At 39.8% G+C, this 23554-nt stretch overlaps 1 protein-coding gene and 1 pseudogene across 1 annotated transcript in view; both read right to left on the bottom strand.

Moving 5' to 3' along the window:
• Positions 1 to 702: 702 nt before the first annotated feature.
• PPA1 (inorganic pyrophosphatase 1) overlaps positions 703 to 23554 on the bottom strand; it is a 38081-nt gene continuing 15229 nt past the window's right edge. The window contains exons 6-11 of the mRNA XM_045842060.1: positions 22713 to 22839; positions 6048 to 6175; positions 5703 to 5788; positions 2621 to 2690; positions 1600 to 1642; positions 703 to 1045 (exon numbers count right to left, since the gene is read on the bottom strand). Coding sequence (XP_045698016.1) covers positions 1014 to 1045; positions 1600 to 1642; positions 2621 to 2690; positions 5703 to 5788; positions 6048 to 6175; positions 22713 to 22839 — 486 coding nt within the window. The 3' untranslated portion in view covers positions 703 to 1013. The remainder of the gene's footprint in view (positions 1046 to 1599; positions 1643 to 2620; positions 2691 to 5702; positions 5789 to 6047; positions 6176 to 22712; positions 22840 to 23554) is intronic.
• Positions 14055 to 15467, bottom strand: LOC123820927 (annotated as a pseudogene).

The following is a 23554-nucleotide window of genomic DNA, read 5'->3' as shown; positions in this document are numbered from 1 at the left end:
TGAAGTGGGGTGCTTGGTAACTGACCTAAGATGACAGAGCTAATAAGCAGATGGGCTAGGATTAAAAATTCAGATCTGTATATGTCGACAGTCCAAGCTATTCTGGCTTATAACTCAGAAAATAATGTAAATGACATAAGGACTCAATTAGTTGCTTAGAGAAGTAAAAAAAGTATTTCATTTCAAAAGGTTGTGTTTTCCGCTAATAGGATATAAATTAGAAAGCTTTTTAAAATTTTATTTTTAAAAAATATTTTATTTATTTTTTTAGAGAGGGGGAAAGGTGGGAGAAAGAGAGAGGGAGAGAAACATCGATGTGTGAGAGAAATGTTGACTGGTTGCCTCTTCCATGTCCCCAGCTGGGGACCTGGCCTGCAACACAGGCATATGCCCTGACTGGGAATCAAACCAACAACCTTTCAGTCTGCAGACCTGCACTCAACCCATTGAGACACACCACCCAGGGCTAAATTAAAAAGCTTTTTCTTTACAGTGGGATACTAAGAATTAGGTAAGAGCCAGGTAGGTATGAAGACTATTTTAAAAATAAGGAATTTCACTTTCAGATTCCCAAAAATAGTTAGTTTTATTCTAAGAATTATAAAATTGAATTGTAAGATCATTGATAGGAAAACAAACACCAAACAGCACCCACATCAGCATGATGTCTGGCTTCTTGAAAAAATAAAACTACGAGTCAAGTTTCAGCAAAATAATTTTATTTCCTAACACACACTAAACATATACATCCAATATCTTGCACATTTATTCACAAATGACTTTCAAATTCCAATAACTGTTTTGATATTTAAGCATGAACTAGAAGTTATCTTAGTTGCAATATGAAAAATGCTTTATATGGATAACACACTAAATATATTGGATTGGTCACAAGAGTTTGCTTTGGTAGATTAGTTCTATAAATTTAAAGTTTTGAAAAGCCACTACTTTTGCATCTAATACTTCCAGATGAATAGGATGCAGCAATATCCGCTTGTATCTGGGACACTTCCTTAGTTTTTCTGGTGATGGAACCACTTGTCCACTACATTCAGAGAAAAGAAAAGCAAATTAGAATACTCATTAATCAAAATACACCCAACATATAACAGAATAATATACCTGCTCTAATGTATCCTATTATGCATTACCTTAAAACAAACTTTCATACATGTAGTTTCATTATGGCAAATACAGGTAATTTAACACTGTGTTTTCTTCTGGGCTTCCTTACTCTTGATACTAATCATATAAAAGTGATTCTCACCAGTAGAATCTTACAGCAAATTCTATATCTATGTGGGCAGAGAACTGCCCTTTGGGGGAAGCAGCCTGCGGCCAGACAGAGACCCAGAGCCCACCCTTCTCCAGTGTCCACGAAGCACCTACCCGGAACCCGGGGAAGAGCGGGTCATGGTCTGGAAATGGCTGTGACTGGGTTGGCACCAAAGCTGGTGTTCCACATACACTATGGAACGCTGTGGACGTTTCTTCCCCCTCCCTTCTTTTCTGACTGAATACGGTGTGTAAGATTTGTCTATGATTTCCCCACACGTCCACATAGTACTTAATGTTCCTGTAGTGGAACACTGATCTTACCATCTGTGGGTATTGTGCAGGCAGAGTCACATGGTGGTGGCAACTAAAATAAATTATTAAAATATATTAGTTTAATCCTATTTTTTAAAAAGTTAAGAAAGTATACTGACATAAAAATTAAAATGAATCTGAACAGAAGATGATTATCCTAATTTTTAGGTTCTAAAAAGAATAATTTACAGGGCCCTGGCCAGGTGGCTCAGTTGGTTCGAGCATCATCCTGTGCACCAAAGGGCTGCAGGCTCGGTCCTCGGTCAGAGCTCATCCAGGAGGCAACAGATCGATGTTTCTCTCTCTCAAATCCTTGGGTGAGGATTAAAAAATAATAAAAAATAATAATTTATAGGGACAATGCAAGTTTGCTCTACTACTAAGAAATGCTAAATTCAAGCCTCTTTTAATGACACACAAGGGAATAGATAAAATAAATGTATTTTGAAATAAAGAATAAAAATATTTACACACATATACTGATTTCATATATTATATATTATATATAAATATAAATGTAGATAGAGTGTTCTCATTGAAAAGTTGTGATTGCTAACCAATGACTTTTCTAATTTTTCTTATTCATTTCAACTTGGTCAGGATTCATTTATAGAGATAAATATCTACATGCATTGGCTTCATCATTAAATTGTTATTTTTCCTCTTACTCAATTACAAAGCAGTAAAAAATTAGACCTCATTTTCTTTTATTTTCCTTAATTAATATTGAAAATGAGAATAAATTAAGATCGTCTAGTTCACTATTCTGGTTAATCCAAATCAGATAAAGAATAGTACAAAAATTACTTCTCAGATAAATAATGTACTACCTTAAGTCTTTTCTAGGACTAGGAACTGGAACCCCCCCAGAGCCTGCTTCTGTGTGCTTGTGGTCTGTAATGCCAAGACTGCACACAGTGATGTGTACAAAGAGGGTGCTCAAACATCAGTTGAAAGAAGTACTTCTCCCTACTTAGCACCCTATTTTTAGCCCCCAGATATGTGCTTTTTCAAGGAAACTTTTACGTACAGCATTCACGATGGCTTTGGCAGAAGCAGGGTCACACTTGAAGGGGCTCTCCGACACTGTGGTATTCATGCTATTAAGTAAGACAGAAGTAGACATGAGGTGCAGTAACAGAAACTGCTCTTAAGAGTTAAAAAAACAAGCTGAAGATGGTAGACAAGATGAGATTCAATTTTGGTTCAACTGATGTTCAAGGAAGAACCTCACGTTTACTCAAGGTGCAGGATACAAAACCAATATACACAAATCTGTCGCATTTCTATACATCAATCACAAACTACTAAAAAGAAAAATTAAGAAAATAATCCTACTCACAGCTACATCAAAAAGAATAAAATACCTAGGAATAAATTTAACCAAGAAGGTAAAAGATTTATAGAGTGAAAACTATAACATATTAATAAAAAAATGAAAAAAAAAACTGTAATACCATCTAAATAATATATTATTTATAGATACATATTATAAAGTAATATAATAATGTCCACTAAAATAAATGGAAATATATCCTATGCTTATGAACTGTCAGAATAAAGTTGTTAAAAATGTCCATACTGCCCAAAGCAATCTAGATTAAATGCAATCCCTATCAAAATTCCAATGGCATTTTTCATGAAATTAGAACAAATCCTAGAATGTGTATGGAACCACAAAATACCCCATATAGCCAAAGCAATCTTGAGAAAGAAGAACAAAGCTGGAGGTATCACCCTCTCTTATTTCAAACTACATTAAAAAGTTATAGTAATCAGAACAGTGTAGTAATGGCATAAACACATAAATCAGTGGAACCAGAGAGCCAGAAATGAAACCCACACATATACGGTCAATAATTTATGACAAAGGGGCCAAGAATGTGCAATGGAGAAAGGGACAGTCTCTTCAATAAATGGTGGTGGGAAAACTAGACAGTCACCTGCTAAAGAATCTTGTACTATACACAAAAATTCACTCAAAATCAATTAAAGACTTAAATGTAAGACGTAAAACCATAAAACCCCTAGAAGAAAACAGATGGTAAGCTCCTTGACATTAGACACCAAAAGCAAAGGCAAAAAAAACAAAAATAAACAATTAGGACTACATCAAACTAAAAAGTTTCTGCACAGCAAAGAAAATAATAAAAAAAGAAAATGAAAAGGCAACCTACGGAATAGGAGAAAATATTTGCAAATCATACTAATAAGGGCTTAATATCCAAAATATATAAAGAACTCACACAAATGAGTAAGAAAATAAACCCCAACAAACAATCTCACTCATCAGGGAAATGCAAATCAAAACCACAATGAGATTATCATCTCACACCTGTTAAAAGTCAATTATCAAAAATACAGACAACAAAAAATGTTGGTGAGGACATGGAGAAAAGGGCACCCTTGTGCACTGTTAGTGGGAAATGCACATAGTCACTATGGGAAATAGTGTGAAGATTCCTCAAAAAACTGAAAATGGAACTACCATGTGATCCAGAATTCCACTTCTGGATATTTACACAATGAAAATAAAAATAGTAATTAAAAAACAGATATAGTGCACCCCCATGTTCACTGTAGCATTATTTATAATAGCCAAGATATGAAACAACCTAGGTGTCCACTGACAAATGAGTGGCTCCAGAAAATGTCATACATATGTACACAATGCAGCATCATTCACCTACAGAAAGGATGAAATCTTGCCATTTACAACAACATACATGGAACTTGAGGGCACTATGTAAGTTAAATAAGTCAGACAGATAAAGACAAATACTGTATGATCTCACTTATACACTTGACCCTTGAACAACAGGGGACTTAGGGGGACCGATCCCCCGACGTAGTCAAAAATCTGCATATAACTTTTTGACTCCCCCAAAACCTAACTAATAGCCTACTATTGACCAGAAGCCTTACTAATAACAAAGTTTATTAACACATATTTTGTATGTTATATATATTATATACTATATTCTTACAATAAAGTAAGCTACAGAAAAAAAATGTTATAAGAAAATCATAAGGAGCCCTGGCTGGTGTGGCTCAGTGGACTGAGTGCTGGCCTGCGAACCAAAGGGTCACAAGTTCGATTCCTAGTCAGAGCACATGCCTGGGTTGTGGGCCAGGTCCCCAGTAGGGGGTGCACGAGACACAACAACACATTGATGCTTCTCTCCCTCTCTTTCTCCTTCCCTTCCCTCTTGTCTAAAAATAAATAAATGAAATCTTTAAAAGAATCATAAGGAAGAGAAAATACATTTACAGTACTGTATGTATTTATTGAAAAAAATCCACATGTTAAGTGGACCCATGCTCTTCAAACCCATATTGTTCAAGGGTCAACTGTACATAAAATATTCATTTTGTAATCGGCCATCTGCTGAATTCTTTATTTTCTCTAGGGTTTTCTGAGTACAAAATCATATCATCTGCCACAACATGCTCCGCATTCTCCAACATTCCTGAATCAAAACACATCATTTCTTTGTTGACTACTATTGCCGGAACAATGTTAGTTAAGTGATGATAGTGGACATTCTCTTATAAATCTTTAAATACCTAAGAAGTATATTGTCTGACCTTGGGTTAGGGGCCAGATAGACTTGGATACGAGTCCTAACTCTGAAACATTTACTGTGGAATGACTTTGGTTAAGTTTAATCTGCCTACACCTCTGTCACATGCTTGGCAAACACTTACTGGTCAATAAATATTTACTATCATTAGTGGCAGTAAATTGTGCGTGCATGGTAAATAGTGGTTTGGTTGTGACGCACCTTACAGATTTATATCGGAGAACACTAACCCTTGCACCCAGCCTTATTTTACCTGCGACATTGTGACCCCCTGATGGTAGGAACCTTTCCCAAACACCCTCATGAAGCTCTGATCTTGCTGTTGTCCTCAGAGTTTTAGTTCGTCTTGTTCAGAGTATCTTATGGGCACTTTCAGGTGTTTGTCTGCCTTCCCACTTAAACACTGAATGACAAAATCAATGATCTCTTTTCTAAGTCAAAGTACCAGTTCAGTGTGTCCTGGTACTAAAGCCTTCAGAGCAAGCTGGTCTGCTTTGTGCGTCAGACACGCACAGAGTCGATGCTTACCAACTGATGTCTTTTCCATCGACTTTCTTTGCCACTAGCGCTTTCCAAAAGTTGTGAGTGCTTTTAACTATATCAATTGCAAAGTCCTGTAATTTGAAGAGACATGCATAACAATTAGAAAAGTATTCGTAGGATTATTTTCCCAAAGCCTGCTAACTTTGTATCTTTTGAATCATTTCCATGGGTCAAAAATGGAAAACATTTAAGTGGATAAATCAACATTAAGACTGCCATGTCTTTAGGTGGTGTTTAAGTGATCATGCAGTATTTAAGTGGCAACAGTAGTTTAAAGTATAAATCTCAATACAAGTAGACCTGAAGCTACAGTTCCAAATGACATATTACCTTATCTTTAAATTCTGCATTGAAAGAAAACTGGTTCTCTGGTTTTCCATCGGGAACCTTGTACCTTCTAAACCAGTCCACAGTAGCTTCTAGGTAGCCAGGTTTCAGCCGCTTGACATCATCAATATCTTAGAAGAGAAGAAGCAGATTGCAAGATGCATATGTAATTATTTATGTGACAAAAATACTAAGTATGTATTTACTTTAAAAGAGCTTTGGGATGATTATTTTAAAAAGTTCAGGATAATGTAAGAACTAACCACCTTGTTGAGGGGGGGACACTTAGACACATTAAAAGGAAACCACCGAGTGAGTTAGAACAGCTCTGACATTCAGTAGTAAGGGAACAATCAGTACAACAGGAACTTCTACTAGATAAGAAGAGAGATAAATGATTGGGGCCACATAACGAGAGAACAGTTTGGCAAGTGTGGATAATTTCTATGAGGAGAGATATTAAAAAAAAAAGACAGGCTGAAGCTACATTCTCAAAAGTACACCAAAATTATGTACTGGAAAAAAAAAGAAAAATGGATTTCACTGATATTCACCATGCATTACATATTAAATGTGACTATTCTAACTATACTATTGGCACTCTGTATCACAATGCTTTAGTTCTGGCCAAGAGCAAAGTGTCCTGTTTAAAACACTTTTTAGTTTCTGTACAGCCATCAACAATGGCTAGCCTCAGTCAGCTTTAAATGGCCAAGCTGCCACACAATGCAAGCAAGCACAAGACACAAGTGCTAAGAAATCAATTAGGAGAAGTATTTTTGGAAGGAGGAATATGTTAAACAACAGAAGATTATTGGTATTTATATGAAATAACGTTGTTTAAGTCCAATTTATAACATAAACAGTTAAAGAATATAATGCATTTTATTTCATAGTACCACTAAAAGTATGGAAAGTTTACAAAGTGAACTGGGAGCTGTTTAAACACTGATACATTTCGTCATTTTTAAAAATTTACTTTATTGGTTTGAGAGAGAGAGAGGGAGAGGGAGAGAGAGAGAGATTGTTCCACTTATTTATGCATTCATTGGTTGCTCCTTGTATGTGCCCTGACTGGGAATCGAACCCACAACTTTGGCATACCAGGACAACACTCTGAACAACTGAACTACCAGGACAGGGCACACTGATAAATTTCAAGGGACTTATAATTCACATAAAATGTGTCACCTAATACAGAACTAACTGAAAAATCCAGAAATCCAAAATGGAAGTATGGAGTTTGTTCCAACAAGTTTTCTGACCAATTTTCCTATTCTTCAGGCACAAGAGGAGTGTCCAACAACTTAATTTAATATTGGCACTACTGGAATTAGCGTCAGATCCCACAAGTTAAAGGACTTGGCCCAAAAGACTTGGCCTGTTTCTGGCAGATCCCAGGCCACCCATGCCTCGGGCAAACCTGTATACACCGGGGTTTCCCACAACTCTCTCTCTCAGGTTTAATAACTTGCTAGAATGACTCACGGAACTCAGGGAACCACTTCAGTTATGTTAACTAGTTTATTATAAAGCATATAACTTAGGAACAGTCAAATAGAAGAGACGCATAGGGCAAGGTATTGAGGAAAGTGGGGTATAGAACGTCCAGGTCTTCTCAGGGTGGGTGTCCCACCCTCCCAGCACTTTCATGTGATCACCACCTCAGAAGGGCTCTGGATGTCATTAAGGTCATCCCTCGCCATGGTGCAGTTCACTTATTTTGGCTTTACTGTATCACGGGGTTTTTTTTTTTAAATACATCTAATTCTGTATCGCGGAGTTTTCACTATATTGTGGGATTTTGCAGTATATAGGTATTTATATAATATTTATGACTTTAATTATTTTTGCCAAAAAACTTAAAACAATATAAAAATATAAAATGTTAATTCAAACATATTAAAAGAATTTAAATCAAAATAAAATACAATATGTATTTCATCAGGGGATGAGTACCTTACTGTACACAATGGAAATGCAGTACACCACTACTGCTTGTGCAAGTTTGCCAACATGAGATTGTACACGGCACACTACTGGCTGATGGAATGGAAGGCGACCAACCACAGCACTGTGTTCTATATCCTGGGTGCTGACTGGCTCAGTGATCATAGCAGCGGTCTGTTTGCTCTCCCACACTGAGCCCACAGTTCAGCATCTCTCCTTGTCCACTTCACATTGACATCTGATCCCTGCATGTAGTGTTGCTCTGCGGTGCTGTGTTTTTGTGAAATTTTCATAAAAGTTTGAATTGATTTCAAGCCCTACGATGACACCCAAACGTTCTGTGCCTTCTAAGGCTTCTGGCAGTGAACCCAAGCACCAGAGGAATATGCTTACCATCAAAGAAAATGTGGAACTTCTCAACATGTTAAAGGAAGGCAAAAGCTATGCGGCTGTAGGCTGCCATTACGGGATCAACGAATCTACTGTTTGCTACATACAGAAAGATGAGAAGAATAGTAGGTCTACGGCAACAATGACTTTTAACAAGACTGCAAGGAGGGCGGTCACTTCCCGCAATAAGGCCATTGTGAGGATGGAGTCTGCATTGGCCCTGTGGATAAATGACTGCAGGAAGAAGAATATCTCACTGGATACCAACACCATCCAGACTAAGGCCAAGAAACTTTATGACAGTTTTGCAGAAAGCACGGACGTTCACAATGGTGACGAGGATGAAGACGAGGACAACGACGCAGAAGCAAGACCATCGAGTGCCTCTCCCACCAGACCAACCCCATTCAGTGCCAGCAAGGGCTGGTTTGACAAATTTCAGAGATGCTTTGGACTCAAGAGCATTTCTCTGCATGGAGAAGCTGCCTTTATAGATAAAAAGCAGCACCAGCAACTCCCCATAACTATGTTCATCACTTGGCCAAAGAGATCAGTTACGCCTACGCCTTTAGAGGAAACAGAAGTTACGGCCCAGGGTGAAGATACTGCACCACCTGATGAAGCACCTGATGAAGTGGTGCCTTCAGAAGAGCGGTACTGCTCTTCTTGGCTGTGCAGTGCATTCACCTCATTGTCATCACCTTCATCGCCATCAGTACTGCACAGCTACAGAATTCATGATCTTCATCATTCAAGTTGTAGTATACTTCACTGGTGAGTACCCATATAGAATTTTATATGTTGCTAAAATTACATAGGTTTAAGAGCACAGAAAGTGTTTAAGAGCATATGAAGTGTTTATAAGAGTGTGGGAAAGGTTAGTAAGAGAATGGGAAAGGTTTATAGGAGTATGGGAAGGGTTTATAAAGCCTTAAAATATACATTATAAAATAAATATAACGCCGCTACTTCGTGGATGTTCACCTATCACGGGGGTCTCTGAAACGTAACTCCCACGATAGGTGAGGCATCACTGTATTCCAGAGTTTTAAAGAGCTCAATATATAGCCCCTCTCCCCAAGTTGGCAGTGACCTTGAAAGTCCCCACCCTCTAAGTCACTTGGTCTTTCTGCTCACCAGTCCCAGCCAGAGGCTAGCTAGAGGCCCCACCCTAGATCTCCTTATTATCATAAACTCAGGTTTGAACAACGAGGCTCATCCTGCACAACAAAAGACACTCATGATTCAGGAAATTCCAAGGGTTTTAGGAACTTTTTGTGGGAACTGGAGACAAACATCAAATATATTCTGTATTATACCATAGCAAGAAAAAATATATAAAAGTTGACCAACTCTCTGACTGTGAACCAGACATTGAAAGGTGTGCTAGATCCAAACTAAGGAACCCTGACTACCAGACCCAGGAAAAAAAAACTAGGAAAAAACATCTCCTTTTGTAATGGCCACATAGTATTCCATGGCCGGGACAGCCCATAATGATTTCCATCTAACTTTGGGTAGCTTTTTAAGCTCTTCCCAGATTTTTGCTACAAGGGCACAAACAGTGCCACAGTGAATACCCTTGTACATACATCTTTGTGTATATTTGTAAGAAATTATGTGGACTAGATTCTTAGAAGTACAGTTGTTGGGTCAAAGTGATATTGATCATAGCACCACTTTTCAATCAATGTTCTAAAAAAATCAATCTTATTTAGGATATTTGAAAAATATTTCTTGTATAGAACCTGTATAGAAAGTGAAAGTGGCAGTTCATCTTTCATTCATATGGTGCTTTTGACTTTACAAAGCCTGTTCCCCTATGGTCTCTCATTCAGTTGCCCTCACAAAATCATGGACTTACAGATAATTATGAACTTCATCCAAGTTAATATATGGTTAACAAGTCAAACAATCCACATCTTAGCACCTGGTCCCATCCCCTTTCCAGTAAGAACATAAATGTTTCTTATTTATCTTTCTAAAGATATCTTTCCCCCTAGAGAGGGGACAGGAGGGAGAAAGGGAGAGAAACATCAATGTGTGGGTGCCTCATGAGCACCCCCTTACTGGGTACCTGGCCTGCAACCCAGGCACATGCTCTGACTGGGAATTGAACCAGCAACCCTTTGGTTTGCAGGCCAGCAATCAATCCACTGAGCCACACCAACCAGTACTTTCTTACTTATCTTAGCAAGACAAATCTTAACAAGATAAAAAACTTTCTTGGCACAGCACTACATGGTAATGACAGAATAACAGTGCTGTGAGATGGCCTTGCTTATCCGTCTGTGATTAAGAAAATACAATGCCTAGGAAAAGATTGTTCCACTGCCAGGATATCTGAACTCAGGTACAAATTCTACCACCAACTGGCTGTAGGCTAGTTGCTGTTATCTCATTAACCATCTATAACAATCAATACTCCTCTTTTGTAATGAATGTAAAGATGTTGGCTCTTGCATAAAAAATTTCAAATTTTAATTTGGTTACCAGAATCAAAATGCCGTAATCAGACCTAAGAACTCAACAGGTAAGTTGTAACATGCCAGATAAATGACAATGTTGTCCCCTGCAGTTCTGAGGCACAGAAATCATACGATCTCCTGGTGGAACACTTAAATCTTTGACATGTACACCTTATTAATGAGTCTGATAACGCTGAACTTGATGTTGTTAGGGTAAATGTGGCCTCAAAGGTTATCAAGGCCCCAGTATACCAGTTGCTTTGCACTGGTTGAGTCTTTCGAGTGTGCAAAACATTCCGTTTTCTAACCATGGGTATGATATACAGGACTCAATGGCAAGGGCATACATATGAAGACTTCTGTCACCAGCCTGAGATGTTCCATCTTTGGAGAGGGACAGGAGAGAGTACTTTCAAAGGTATTAGCACTAACCACACTCAGGGTAACGTCTCATGGCAGAATCCCAAAAAGACAAAACATCGCAGTCTAGAAAGAGTCAGATCCAGAGGACAAACTGGGGGTTGCCACATGGGAGGGGGGTTGAAAGGATGGATAAAAAGGTGAAGGGACTGAGAAGCACAGATTGGCAGTCACAAAACAGTCATGGGGATGTAAAGTACAGTGTAGGGAACATAGCCAATAATAGTGTAATAACTACGTGTGGTGTCAGGCGGGTCCTGGAATTATTAGCAGAACCACTCTGTAACTTAAATGATTGACCACTATGCTGTACCTGAAACAAATACAAAATACTGGTGTCAACTGTAACTGAAAAAAAAAATAAATGAAAACAGCGTCACAGCCTACTAGACAGGGACTGAGAGTGCCCTTCCCAGTGACCGGCATGCAGCCGTCAGGCCTGTGCCACCTGCAGGCTGTCTGAGAGGTCACAACCAGACGTGCTTGGCTCACAGTCTCCAGGCCTTCTCAGTGGCACCTCACACCCTATTGCCCATTCTCTAGCTGCCTGTTTTCCCTAATCAACTGAATTTTAGAAGGTTTGTGGGTTTTCTTCATCTAATGTTGACAAGCTTTATTCTGCATCAGGGTATTTGGAAAATGAAGCTGCATCCGGGTACAGTGCAGACGAGAAACGATCCATATGCAGTGAGTACAAACTCAGCTACAGAATTATTTCCTAGCCACGCATTACCAGATACTCCATTATCAATGCTTAATTGAAAACAAAACATGATTCACCATACTAAAGGCTAGGGATGAAATATGGCAGAATTTAAACCAGCAGATATAAATGTAGCACCTATCTGTATTGTTTTAAAAACACCAAGTATGGGAAAATCAAATACTGGGGAAGAACTCTGGCCTTAAGCACATCTCACCCAAAATCCAACCAGAGAACCAGTCCATGATTTTTTTTAAGCAATTCATTATATGAAAAAAAAAATGAACACTAGATAATTTAATAACAAAATGTACACTTTAAGGCTAAAACTACAAAATAAACTGGTTTTCTGAAAACAGGAAAACATTTCATCTCATTTGTAAAATGTCAGAAACACTGATCTTCAGAAAAACTTATTTAGCCTAGAGAAATTCATTTTGAAACACAGATGAGCCAAAATGATTTTTTAAAGGATTATTACCTACGCCCTTCAGATCAGGGTAATATGATGACTGTGACCATTTTATGAACAAAAGCAACACAGAAACAAATCTGCGAGAAGAGTGGCCATGGAAACCGCCCATGCTCACATAATTGCACGGCTGGGCTTGGCCATCACGCTATGGAATGGGCAGGTGAGTTCAGTATCACGGTTAAATGTTTTATCACAGTCGTTCAAATCATATTCTAAAAATTATTTTCTTGTATTGTCTACCTTTTGATCTTCAAATAACTAGTTGCAGAGAATACAGAAAGCCCACTACATTTTATGTAACATTTTAGATGGCCTTTCATTTTCTTGGTTTATCATTGTTTAAAAATCTTCAAAATAGCCTAACAAAGCTCATGACAGCATCTGGCACATGCAGCAATAGCCTTTTACTGCCTTTAAATGCTGTCAATATGCTGGGGAGGACCATCGGCCTGCCCCACTGGTCCTCACAGAAACAGTTCTCCTGGGGTCTGCTCAGAGCACAGACCCACTGGCCCGAGAGGACCGGCAAACTTCGGCATCCTGCACAACAAGCCGGCACTCAGCCATCAGTTCCAAGTCCACAGGGCTGTGCCTCTTCACAGACGCACTCTCTTCAAGTAGTGACCATGAAAATCACAAAGGATTTACGCATTCCATCTTGTAACCAAACAAGAAACTTGAAGTCTCCTGAAGCCATTTAAACTAGCCATTCCAAAGTCTCCTGCAACCACTTGGCTATTAGTGCCACCAAAAGCGCACCCTACCATAAACAAAGATGTAAGTGGGATGGCTGCTCTCCAACCACAGGCACTGCTCCACACCGTTGGACGTTTGCTGGCTTTTCCGACTAACAAGTATGTCAAAAGCCTCAAAAAGTCTGAAATTAGTTTTCCAGCTTTACTGTCTCCAGCCAGAAGTAAAATTCCTGTGTGTTTTTTTTTGCCTATTAACTAATTAAAATTTAAGTTTATTAAAAAAAAAAAACAGTTGGACTTTTGTCTTTATAAAGTATATGAAATTTTCAAAAAATCAAAAATTCGCTTTCACTGAACTAGTTGAGTAAAAATGTACATTTAATACGCCTGCCAGCACCATTCAGCACTTCCCTTAGGTTATCCTTAGTGTCTGATAAAAATAAAACAATAATTTTTCTATGCTAATAATAGCTTAACATTTACACTCCTGTAATAATTCTGTTCTCATCCAATTTTAACTATTGGACATAGGAGCAACCTCTTTGTACTTATATGATGAATTCAGTGAACACATCATGAAGCAAGTTTCTGGCATTTATGAGGGAATATTAAGAAAAATTAGGAAATGTGTTATACTGAGAATACAACAAAAGGGACATGCAGAGCTTCTCTCTTTCCCTCACTTCCCCTTATTTATTTTTTTTTTAAGCTGGGTGTTACACACTTCGGAGAGCATAAAGCACACGCTCTCACAGAGACAGAGGCTCGAGAGTGGCCTGGTCCTCAGAAACCAGTGGGAGGTAGAACCCTGTGCGTTTGACTCTGGAGGTGGGTTCGGCACCCTCTGCTGGTGAAGCGATTTGTCTTTGGCCTGGCACCTGCCTCTGTGCTGGGCTGTTTCCCAAGCCTCTACTTCCATCTCAACTGAGGTGGGCTATTGTGCACAGCTTTCTACTGTTGGTGCTGGCACCTGAGTCAGGATTTTTCTCTGGGCAACCTGGCAGGCATAGAAATGACCAGTTATTTTGACCACTTTCTCATCAGGGATATGGTCACGAGCGACAACTTCTGCGCTTGACAAATTCTGGAACTCATTCACTGTTTTGCCTCCTTTTGCAATAACTGCCAGCAGCAAAGGATGGCACTCAGCTACGAGCTTCAAGTTTCACCTCTTCCTCAGGGCTAACAAAGTCTTCTTTAATTTTTCCATAAATTCTTCCTGGAGCCTTAAATTGAGCGTCTTGAGGCCCAGAGATAATTGCCATCCCCACTTTAGCAGCTGGAGCAATCTTAATAGAAGCTCCTGCAAAGCGGGCTCTTTGCTGCAGCCCCTGCTTGCTGATAACAGCGTACGGACAAATACGGCTGGGAGAGGAGTAGGTGAACGTTTTTTCTGATTGCTCAAACTATGGGTCACAGGGGTCACAGCTGAAGGGGGCCCCAAGGTGGGAGCTGGCATCCCTGGACTATGTGGGAACAGACCCAAAGCATTAGATTTAGTCCAGGAACTAAATGCGCCTACAAATTCATAGAAGCAATCATTTTCATACACTCCCTGATTTTCTTCATTATCTCTTCCTCAGCTTTGGCACATTTCAACACTGTCTTTAACTGTAACAGTGCAGGTTATGTATACAGCATAAATTCCTGCAATGGATACCACGGTTTTAGTGTATGTCTTGTTCAATTTTTTTAAGGGCTTTTCCTTCCTTACCAATAAGATGGCCTATAGAGTTATTTTGGGCTAAAATCTTCAAGGCAATCATTTCTGCAAATTTCTTATCTTGAGCTTTCTTATGTGTAACCTCCAAAATAGACTTACAAGCCACAGAGGTACCTTCAAGGGTAAAAATGATAGTAACTGACTTCTCAGCAGTGTTTGCATTTTCTTTTTATGAACATCAATTTTAGACTGTTGGGGATGTTCTGAATGGTGATACTTTCTTTTCCAATAATGGCTCCTATGAACTGGGGTGGGGTGGGGGGACCAGGAGTTGTAGAGTCAAGTCATACAGTTTTTGCTTGGACACCAATCTTGGAGACTCCCACCTTAATGAGCCCCTCTACCCAAACCCATGGTGACCCCCAGGCTGCTACAAAGGGTTCTACCAGGCAGAATGCCATTTAAATGTCATTCAGAACATATCATTTCATCAGGTTGTAGGCCATTTGCAACACAAAGTTCTCCAACTGGCATCCATTCAATTTGTCGAAAGCTTGTCTGGCTTGGCCCTTACTGGAACAGGTTCCATTTACGACTGCAATTTCCAAGTCAGTGTTCACCTGCTCACAGCTTTGCACCACCCCATGCTGGATTAGTAAATTATCCGGTTATCCAGCACCTCGAAGTGAAGCCAAGTCTTCCTTTGCTGACTCTTTTACATTTGGGACAGAAAGTACATTATCACCAACATTCAGGGCAATCCTCTCTTCATTCTGAGTATAGGGAACCTCATACTCTGTGAAGAACTGCCATAATTTTACCCCAAACAGGTATAGCTGAATGCAGAAAAACAACATTCCTTCCACATTCCCTTGAGACTGTGGTAGCAAGCAGCTACGCCCGGTGTGAACCTAACAATGCCCCTTCCTCAAGGGTCCCCGAGCAGCTCTGCCCCAGATGGGACTGGGCCAGCCTGCCTGCATCAGACTGCTTCCTCCGCCTGCTCCTGCCCAGTCACTGCAAGCCCCAGGCAGTGTTAGATTGCTGAAAGTCATGACGATACTACAGAGTTCCTAGATACCCTGTCCCTAATTTTTCCTATTATTAGTATCTTACATAAAGATAATTGTCACAGTTAATGAGTCAACAGTGATAGATCATTAGTAACTCATGTCCATTTTTTATTCCAGGATCCCGCCTTCCATTCAGTCGTCAGGTCTCGGTAGGCCCCTCTTGGCCATGAGTTTCTCAAACTTGTTTTTGATTACTTGGACTGTTTGGAGGGGCGCTGGGATTTGTCTACTGGGGTTTGTCTTATTTTTTCCTCAAGATTAGACTAGGGTTGGGGTTTCGGGGAGGAAGACCACAGAGCTAAAATGCCATTCAAAACATGTCATTTTAAGTGTTCTTAAGATGACTCATACTGTTAATGTTGACCTTGATAACCTGGCTGAGTAGTGTTTGTTAGGTTCAGCTGTCAAGTTACTCTTTCCAGCCCCCTTTCCAGACTGGACCCTTGAGGGAAGTCACTGTGCACAGCCCATACTTCAGGAATGGAAGTATTTACATAAATTACTTGGAATTCTTCTGCACAGGAGAGTTGTCTGTTCTTCCCCATTTGTTTATTTACACAAACATTTATTTGTGTCCATATAGACTCATGAATGAATATTTGTTTTATATTCTGGGTAATAATCCAATACTACTTTCTTTTGTTGCTCCAATTGTTTCAGCTTGGCCACAGGAAGCCCGCTTGACTGTATGTTCCTTTGACAAACCCCCATCATTTTTTTTTAAAGCGCTGCTTTACTTTCTGGCACTACAAGGCAGTCCTGACTCATTCTACACATTCCCACTCTGGCCCCAGAACTAGAAAAGGACCCCCAAAGGAGCCTTGGTTCCTGTTACTGAAGAATGATGATATAGAAACCAAGATTTGGGTGCCAGGTGGGCTCATTTCTTCTGAATGGGTCTCTTAGGCCATCTCAGCTAACAGAGCAAAGAACAGAAGTATCCTCATCCAGTATATATGTACAATATCAAAAATATTTTTGTATGTATCTACCTGTTTCTCTAGTAAGTCAAACAGTTCTTATTGGTGTCTCCAACTCTAATCCATCACCACATTCTCCATTCTTCCTCCCAGCTCCCTGCCTGGCTTATCTATGACTATGACCTCCCGCTCTAGCCGTGAGGAACCTGGCTCTCACCAGCTATCCTCCATTCACTCAGTTCCCCCGTCTCAGTGGGCATAAACAGTGGTTTCAGAACTGTTCACCTGTACTCCACTGAGAAATGACTTCACCACCTGGGGCACAGGGCTTACGGGCAGTTCTTCTGCTTTAGCCTCACCATTGCCGCTCATTTCCAAAGTTACTTGGTCAGCACCTTTTCTCCCTCCCCTTCAGGGAGGTTATTTCACACATTCGTTTCAGTGAGGCCCGTTTCAGACATGCGAGAGAAAACTAATTCAACAGCTAGATAAATAGATTAGGTTAATAACTAGAGGCAAGGTTAATATACAAACAAGATAACTGGACAAAGAGTTACAGGGTATGAACTTATTTTTTCAAAAAGGACTTTACACAATCAACTTATGCCACTAGCCTACACATTTATAGTCAACTGATTTTTAACAGTGGTGCCAAGACCATTCAATGGGACAAAGAACAGCCTTTTCAACAAAGAGTGCTGGGACAATTGGATAACTCCACACACAAGAATGACGCTGAGCTGGATTACTACTTCATAGCATATACAAAAATTAACTCAAAACAGATCAAAGACCTAAGTGTAAGGGCTAAATTTATAAAACTCTTAAAAGGAAGCATAAGTATAAAGATTTGTGACCTTGGATTTGGCAATGATTTCTTAGATATGACACCAAAAAGCAACAATAAATTTGATAAATTAGACTTCATCAAAGTGAAAAACTTGAGTGCCTCAAGAACACCATTAAGAAAATGAAAGGACAATCAACAAAATGGAAGAAAATACAGACAAACCATATACCTAATAAAGGTCTAGTATCCAGAATTTATAAAGGCTTCTTATAATTCAATAATAAACAGATATACCAAGAATGACTATAATAAAAAAGATTAATAACAAGTGTTGGCAAGGAAATAGAAAAACTGAAACCCTTATGCACTGTGGCGGGACCATAAAATGGAATAGCTGGCTTTGGAAAAAAGTTTTGGCAGTTCCTCAAAAGCTTCAACATAATAGTTAGCATATGACTCGGCAACCCCACTCCTAGGTATAGACACCCAGGAGGATCAAAACCGTATGTCCACACAAAAACTCATACAGGATTGTTTGTAACAGCAGCATCATTCCTAATAGCCAAAAACAATCCAAATGGCCATCTGGAGATGAACGGGTAAACAAAATGTGGCGCACACCACACAACGGGGTGGGGTTCAGCTGGAAAAAAGAGTGAGTACTAACACATGCTACAACATGGTGAACCTGGAAAACATCATACTAAGAAACCAGATGCAAAAGGCCGTATATTTTATGATTCTACATATGTGAAACAGCCAGAACAGGAAAATTTGTAGACACAGAAGGCAGATTAGTGTTTGTCAGGGCCTGGGAGAAGGAAGAAATAGGGAGTGACTTCTTAAAAGTACAAAGTTTCCTTCTGGAAGGATGGAAATGTTCTGGAACTGGTTAGTGGTGATGGAGGCACACTAATCTGAATGTACTAAATGCCACCAAATTGTATACTTTGAAAAAGTTAAAATGAATTTTGTGTTAGCTTTACTGCCAAAAAAGGGGACTGAAGTACTGAGCATGTAACAACATAAATGAACCTGAAAACATTATGCTTAAGTGAAAGAAGCCAGACATACCATCACTTGAACCCATGTATGTGACATGTTCAGAACAGGCAAACCCACAGAGACAGACAATAGGTTAGTGGATGCCAGGGACTGAAGGAAGTGGGAACAGGGCGTGGCTGCTGGTGGACATGGGGTTTCTGTCAGAGTGATGAAAATGTTCTGGAATTAACAGTGGTGATGGTTTTACACCCTAGTAAATATATTAAAAACTATAGGATTATACACCTTAAAATGGTGACCTTTGGATTCAAGTCAAGAGGGCAGAGTACTAAAAGACAGTATTGGCATTCTCCCATGACCATACCAAATGATAACTAAACTACAGAACAACCATCATTTAGCTAACATCTAGCTAAACAGAACTCCTATAACTAAGGGGACAGGGGCAGAAATGCAGAATAGCCTTGTCCCATTCCCATGTGTGGCATTTAAAAATTAGGAGGGATATCTCAGCTATGGGGGTCCCCCCTGAAAAGCAAGGAGTCCCAACTGGGAACTCCTTGGAACCCAAGACACCTCCTGGGTGTCTAAAAGCAAGGAACCAAGCCCCCTAGCTCAGGGTTCCAATGCCAGGAAAAGAAGCCCCCGTAATTGCTGGTCGTGAAAACCAGATTGTGGCTGAGTGAGACAGAGGGCTGCTGGAGCTCCACGTGTTCATCTCAAAGGGGCAGACGGAACTTACTCAGACTCACTCTGAGCTCCAACACTCAGGCAGCAGCTCAAAAGGCACCAGGGACATACAGGGAGCAACCGAATTGTCTGGCTTTGGGGTAGGGCCTGGAGGGGCAGCTTTCTCCCAAACTGAAGTACCCGCAGAAGCCATTGTTTCTTTGCTGAGCCATCCCCCTGCAGATGCAGCTGAAGGCCTTGGTAGGGTGGGATATCTGAGCCTTTATCAACCTAACACTCTGCCCTAGTGATTTACTGAGACCCACCGCACCTGGCAGGCCCACCAAGCCACTTCCACTGGCTTTTCCAAACAATCTGTCTTGGCTCATGCAGTCCTAAATTCTCTCAAAAGTTCACAAACCCCAAATAGGCAGCATCTGGGCTTGGCAGGCCTATACCTCTTGTTAAGTGGCCTCATGCCCAGCAGCAGCAGCTGGACTCAGTTCACAGCCTGGCCTCTCTTGGGCACGTCCAGGCCCAACACAAGGAGCAGCCATCGGCAGATCGCATTGTAGCTCATGCTGAGTGGCCCCAGGCAGGGCACTGTCTGTGGCTGACCTTCACCTACACCTCCCCAGAGGCCTCAGAGCCAGCATACCCTATGGCCAACTTCAGACCTTGCCATGGCACCACCCAACTACCTACACAAGCGACACACTCAAGGAGTGGACTCAGCAGACACCAGAGCCCCACCAAAGCAAGTTCTGCTCCATGGGGTCAGCCCCTGCACAGCAGCTCCTCCACTGTAGTTGCAGCTGGTCCTTGTGGCCTATCGGTGTTGACGCGGGGAGGAGAGTTCAATCCCTCCCACTGATACACCAACAGCAATCCAGGCTCAACTATAGTGGGAAGGTACACAGCCCACGTGGGAGCACAGCTGGAGCACCTGGCTCAGGTGGTTTGAAGACCGCGTCACTGGGACCTATGGGAGCCCTGCTATATAAGCCCACCCTACCAAGACTGGAAGACACAGCAAATCTACCGAATACACAGAAACAAACACAGAGAGGCAGCCAAAATGGGGAGGCAAAGAAACATGTCCCATGCTCAAAGAAAGGAGTGAGAACTTCAACAGCAGAAAAAAAAAATGATATAGAAACCATAAAAATGAACATGTCAGAAATGAAGAATATAATATCTGAAATGAAGAATATACTAGAAGAAATCATCTGTTGATGAACTGAAGCAGATAATCAAACCAAATCAGCAATTTGGAAGACCAGGTAACAGAAAATACCCAAATTAGAGCAACAAAAAGAAAAAATAACTTTTTAAAAAATGAGGAGAGTTTAAGGGACCACTGGGACAACATCAAATGCAACAACATCTGCATTGTATGGGGACCAGAAGGAGGAGACAGAGCAAGGGACTGAAACCCTATTTGAATAAATAATGACTGAAAACTTCCTTAACTTGGTGAAGGAAAAAGACACACAAGTGGAGGAAACAGGAAGAATCCCAAACAAGATGAACCCAAAAAGCCCATGCCAAGACACATCATATTAAAATGCCAAAGATTAAAGACAAAGAGAAAAATCTTAAAAGTGGAAAGACAAAAGCAGTTAGTGACCTACAAGGGAGCTCCCATAAGATTGTCAGCTGATTTCTCAACAGAAACTTTGCAGGCCAGAAGGGATTGGCAAGAAATATTCAAAGTGACAAAAAGCAAGGGCCTACAACTAGGGTTACTCTTATCTAGATAAAGCTATCATGTAGAATCAAAGGAAAGATAAATTCCCAAACAAGAAAAAGCTAAAGGAGTTTATCACCACCAAACCAGTAGTACAAGAAATGGTAAAGTGTCTTCTTGAAGAAGAAAAATGAAAAATATGAATAATAAAATGACAATAACTACATATCCATCAATTACTTTAAATGCAAATGGATTAAATGCTCCAAGCAAAAGATGTAGGGTGGCTGAATGGATAAGAAAACATGGCCTTTACATATGCTGTCTACAAAAGACTCACTTCAGATCAAAAGACACAGACTGAAAGCAAAGGGATGGATAAAGATATTCCATGAAAATGGAAACAAACAAAAAAGCTAGGGTAGCAATACTTATATCAGACAAAACAGACTTTAAAACACAGGCTATACAAGAGACAAAGAAGGCCCTGGCTGGTGTGGCTCAGTGAATTGGGCACTGGATTGTGAACAAAAAGGTCACCAGTTCGATACCCAGTCATGGCATATGACTGGGTTGCGGATCAGGTCCCCACTGGGGGTACCTGAGAGACAACCACACGTTGATGTTTCTCTCCTTCTCTTTCTCCCTCCCTTCCCCTCTCCTAAAATAAATAAAATCTTTTTGAAAAGAGAGACAAAGAAGGACCCAGTAATTCCATTTCTGGGTATTCAACCAAAGAAACCCAAAACACTAATTCAAAAAGACATATGCACCTATATGTTCACTGACAGATTATTTACAGTAGCCAAAATATGAACACAACCTTAGTGTCCATCAGCAGATGAATGGACAAAGAAGAAGCGGTGCATATACACAACAGGGTATGACTCAGCCAAAACAAGAGAATGAGATCTTGCCACCTGAAAGAACATGGATGGACCTAGAGGGTACTGTGCTGAGGGAAATAAATCAGAGAAAGAAAAATGCCACAGGATTTCATATATATGTGGAATCTAAACAAACAAAAGAAACAAGCAGAATGAAAACAGACTCTTAGAGAAAACGTTTCGATGGTTGCCAGATGAGAGGGGACTTGGGGGGAGGGGTGAAAAAGGTGCAGGGACCAAGAAATAAAAATTGGTGGTTACAGAACAGTTACGGGGATGTAAAGTACAGCATAAGAAATACAGTCAATAATTGTGTAATACCTATGTATGGTGTCAGATGGGTACTAGATTTATCAGGGTGACCACTTCATAAGTTATATAAATGTCTAGCTACTGGGTTGTATAGCTGAAACTAATATAATATTGGACATCAACTATAATTGAAATATAAAAAATTATTAAAAATAAAAAAGAAGCCCTTAGGGACTCTACAGTGTGGTCTAATAAACCCTTCTGTGATGATAGAAATATTAAGAAAAAAAAATGACTTTTTATGGTATATGGATTAAATTTCAATTAAAACAGATTTTTAAAAGTAAATGACTACAGCAACTGAGTGTGAGGATGTGGGGAATGAAAGGAGAAAGCGGTAAACACAAACTATCAAATTTTTCTTCTTTCCTGGAATGGAGAAAGTTTACTTAGAGAAGTTCAGTATTAGAAACAACAATTTCTTTCCATGCTTTGTCAGATGTTTTGCTCCTTCGCTCTTTAACAGTCTGAAGGCATGAGTTTACAATTCTGTCATTATAGGTTAAGTGGTGCATCAGATGTATGCACAAAGACTTCAGACACTTTACATTTTCTTACCATTATAATTGGCCGCATCAGGATCATCCACATTAATGGCAATCACCTTCCAGTCAGTTTCCCCTTCATCAATCATAGCCAATATGCCCAGAACTTTCACCTTGACTATTTCGCCTCTTGCACATACCTGGGAGTCAATAATCACAGACAGGACAATACTATAGAATAAAACTTTGGAAGAAAAGCTTTGCTTGGTGGATAGTAAGAAATAAGGAAGATGCCAAGTTTCTGCAGACTCACCTTAAGACTGTTCCTTTAAGCAGTTTTTAAAAAACTAAATGAGTAAATGCCTACCAGTCTTTTCAAAGTTGAAAATGTACCTTTACTACTTACAGGTCCTAAGAGAATCAGTAACATGATCCAGGATAATTAATATTTTTTAAACTGTCATTGTTTGTGCCAAAGAATGAACCCTTCATAATTTGTTCCAAATATATATTTTAACGTACTTTCTCCACCTCTTCTTTTATAGAAGCCACTGAGTTAGATGTCATACAATATGACTGAATGACTTAAGAAACTGAATGACTACTTTTTTGTTTTCCCAAGCCTGATAAATATCATGAAGACATGTAACTACAGTCAGAATCTTAAAGCAACCCTACTTTGTAGAGGAATCCCTTGTACTGAGATGAAATTTGCCTCCTAATACCCTTCACCTACTGACTGACGTCATCTGCCTTCCAAAGCAATGCAGAACATGTCCACTTCTTCCACACATATGTAAGTCACATATGCACACGTTTTCTAGGCTAATTTTAAATATACAAATTGCAATTATACAAGTATACAAGTGCTTTAAATAAAATGGAAGTTTCTAATCACCCAAAGCGACATCATTA

The sequence above is a fragment of the Phyllostomus hastatus genome, unplaced genomic scaffold (assembly GCF_019186645.2).
Source record: "Phyllostomus hastatus isolate PE091 unplaced genomic scaffold, TTU_PhHast_1.1 phas_contig_38, whole genome shotgun sequence".
NCBI lineage: Eukaryota > Metazoa > Chordata > Mammalia > Chiroptera > Phyllostomidae > Phyllostomus > Phyllostomus hastatus.
This window is presented reverse-complemented; position numbering and strand designations above follow the sequence as displayed.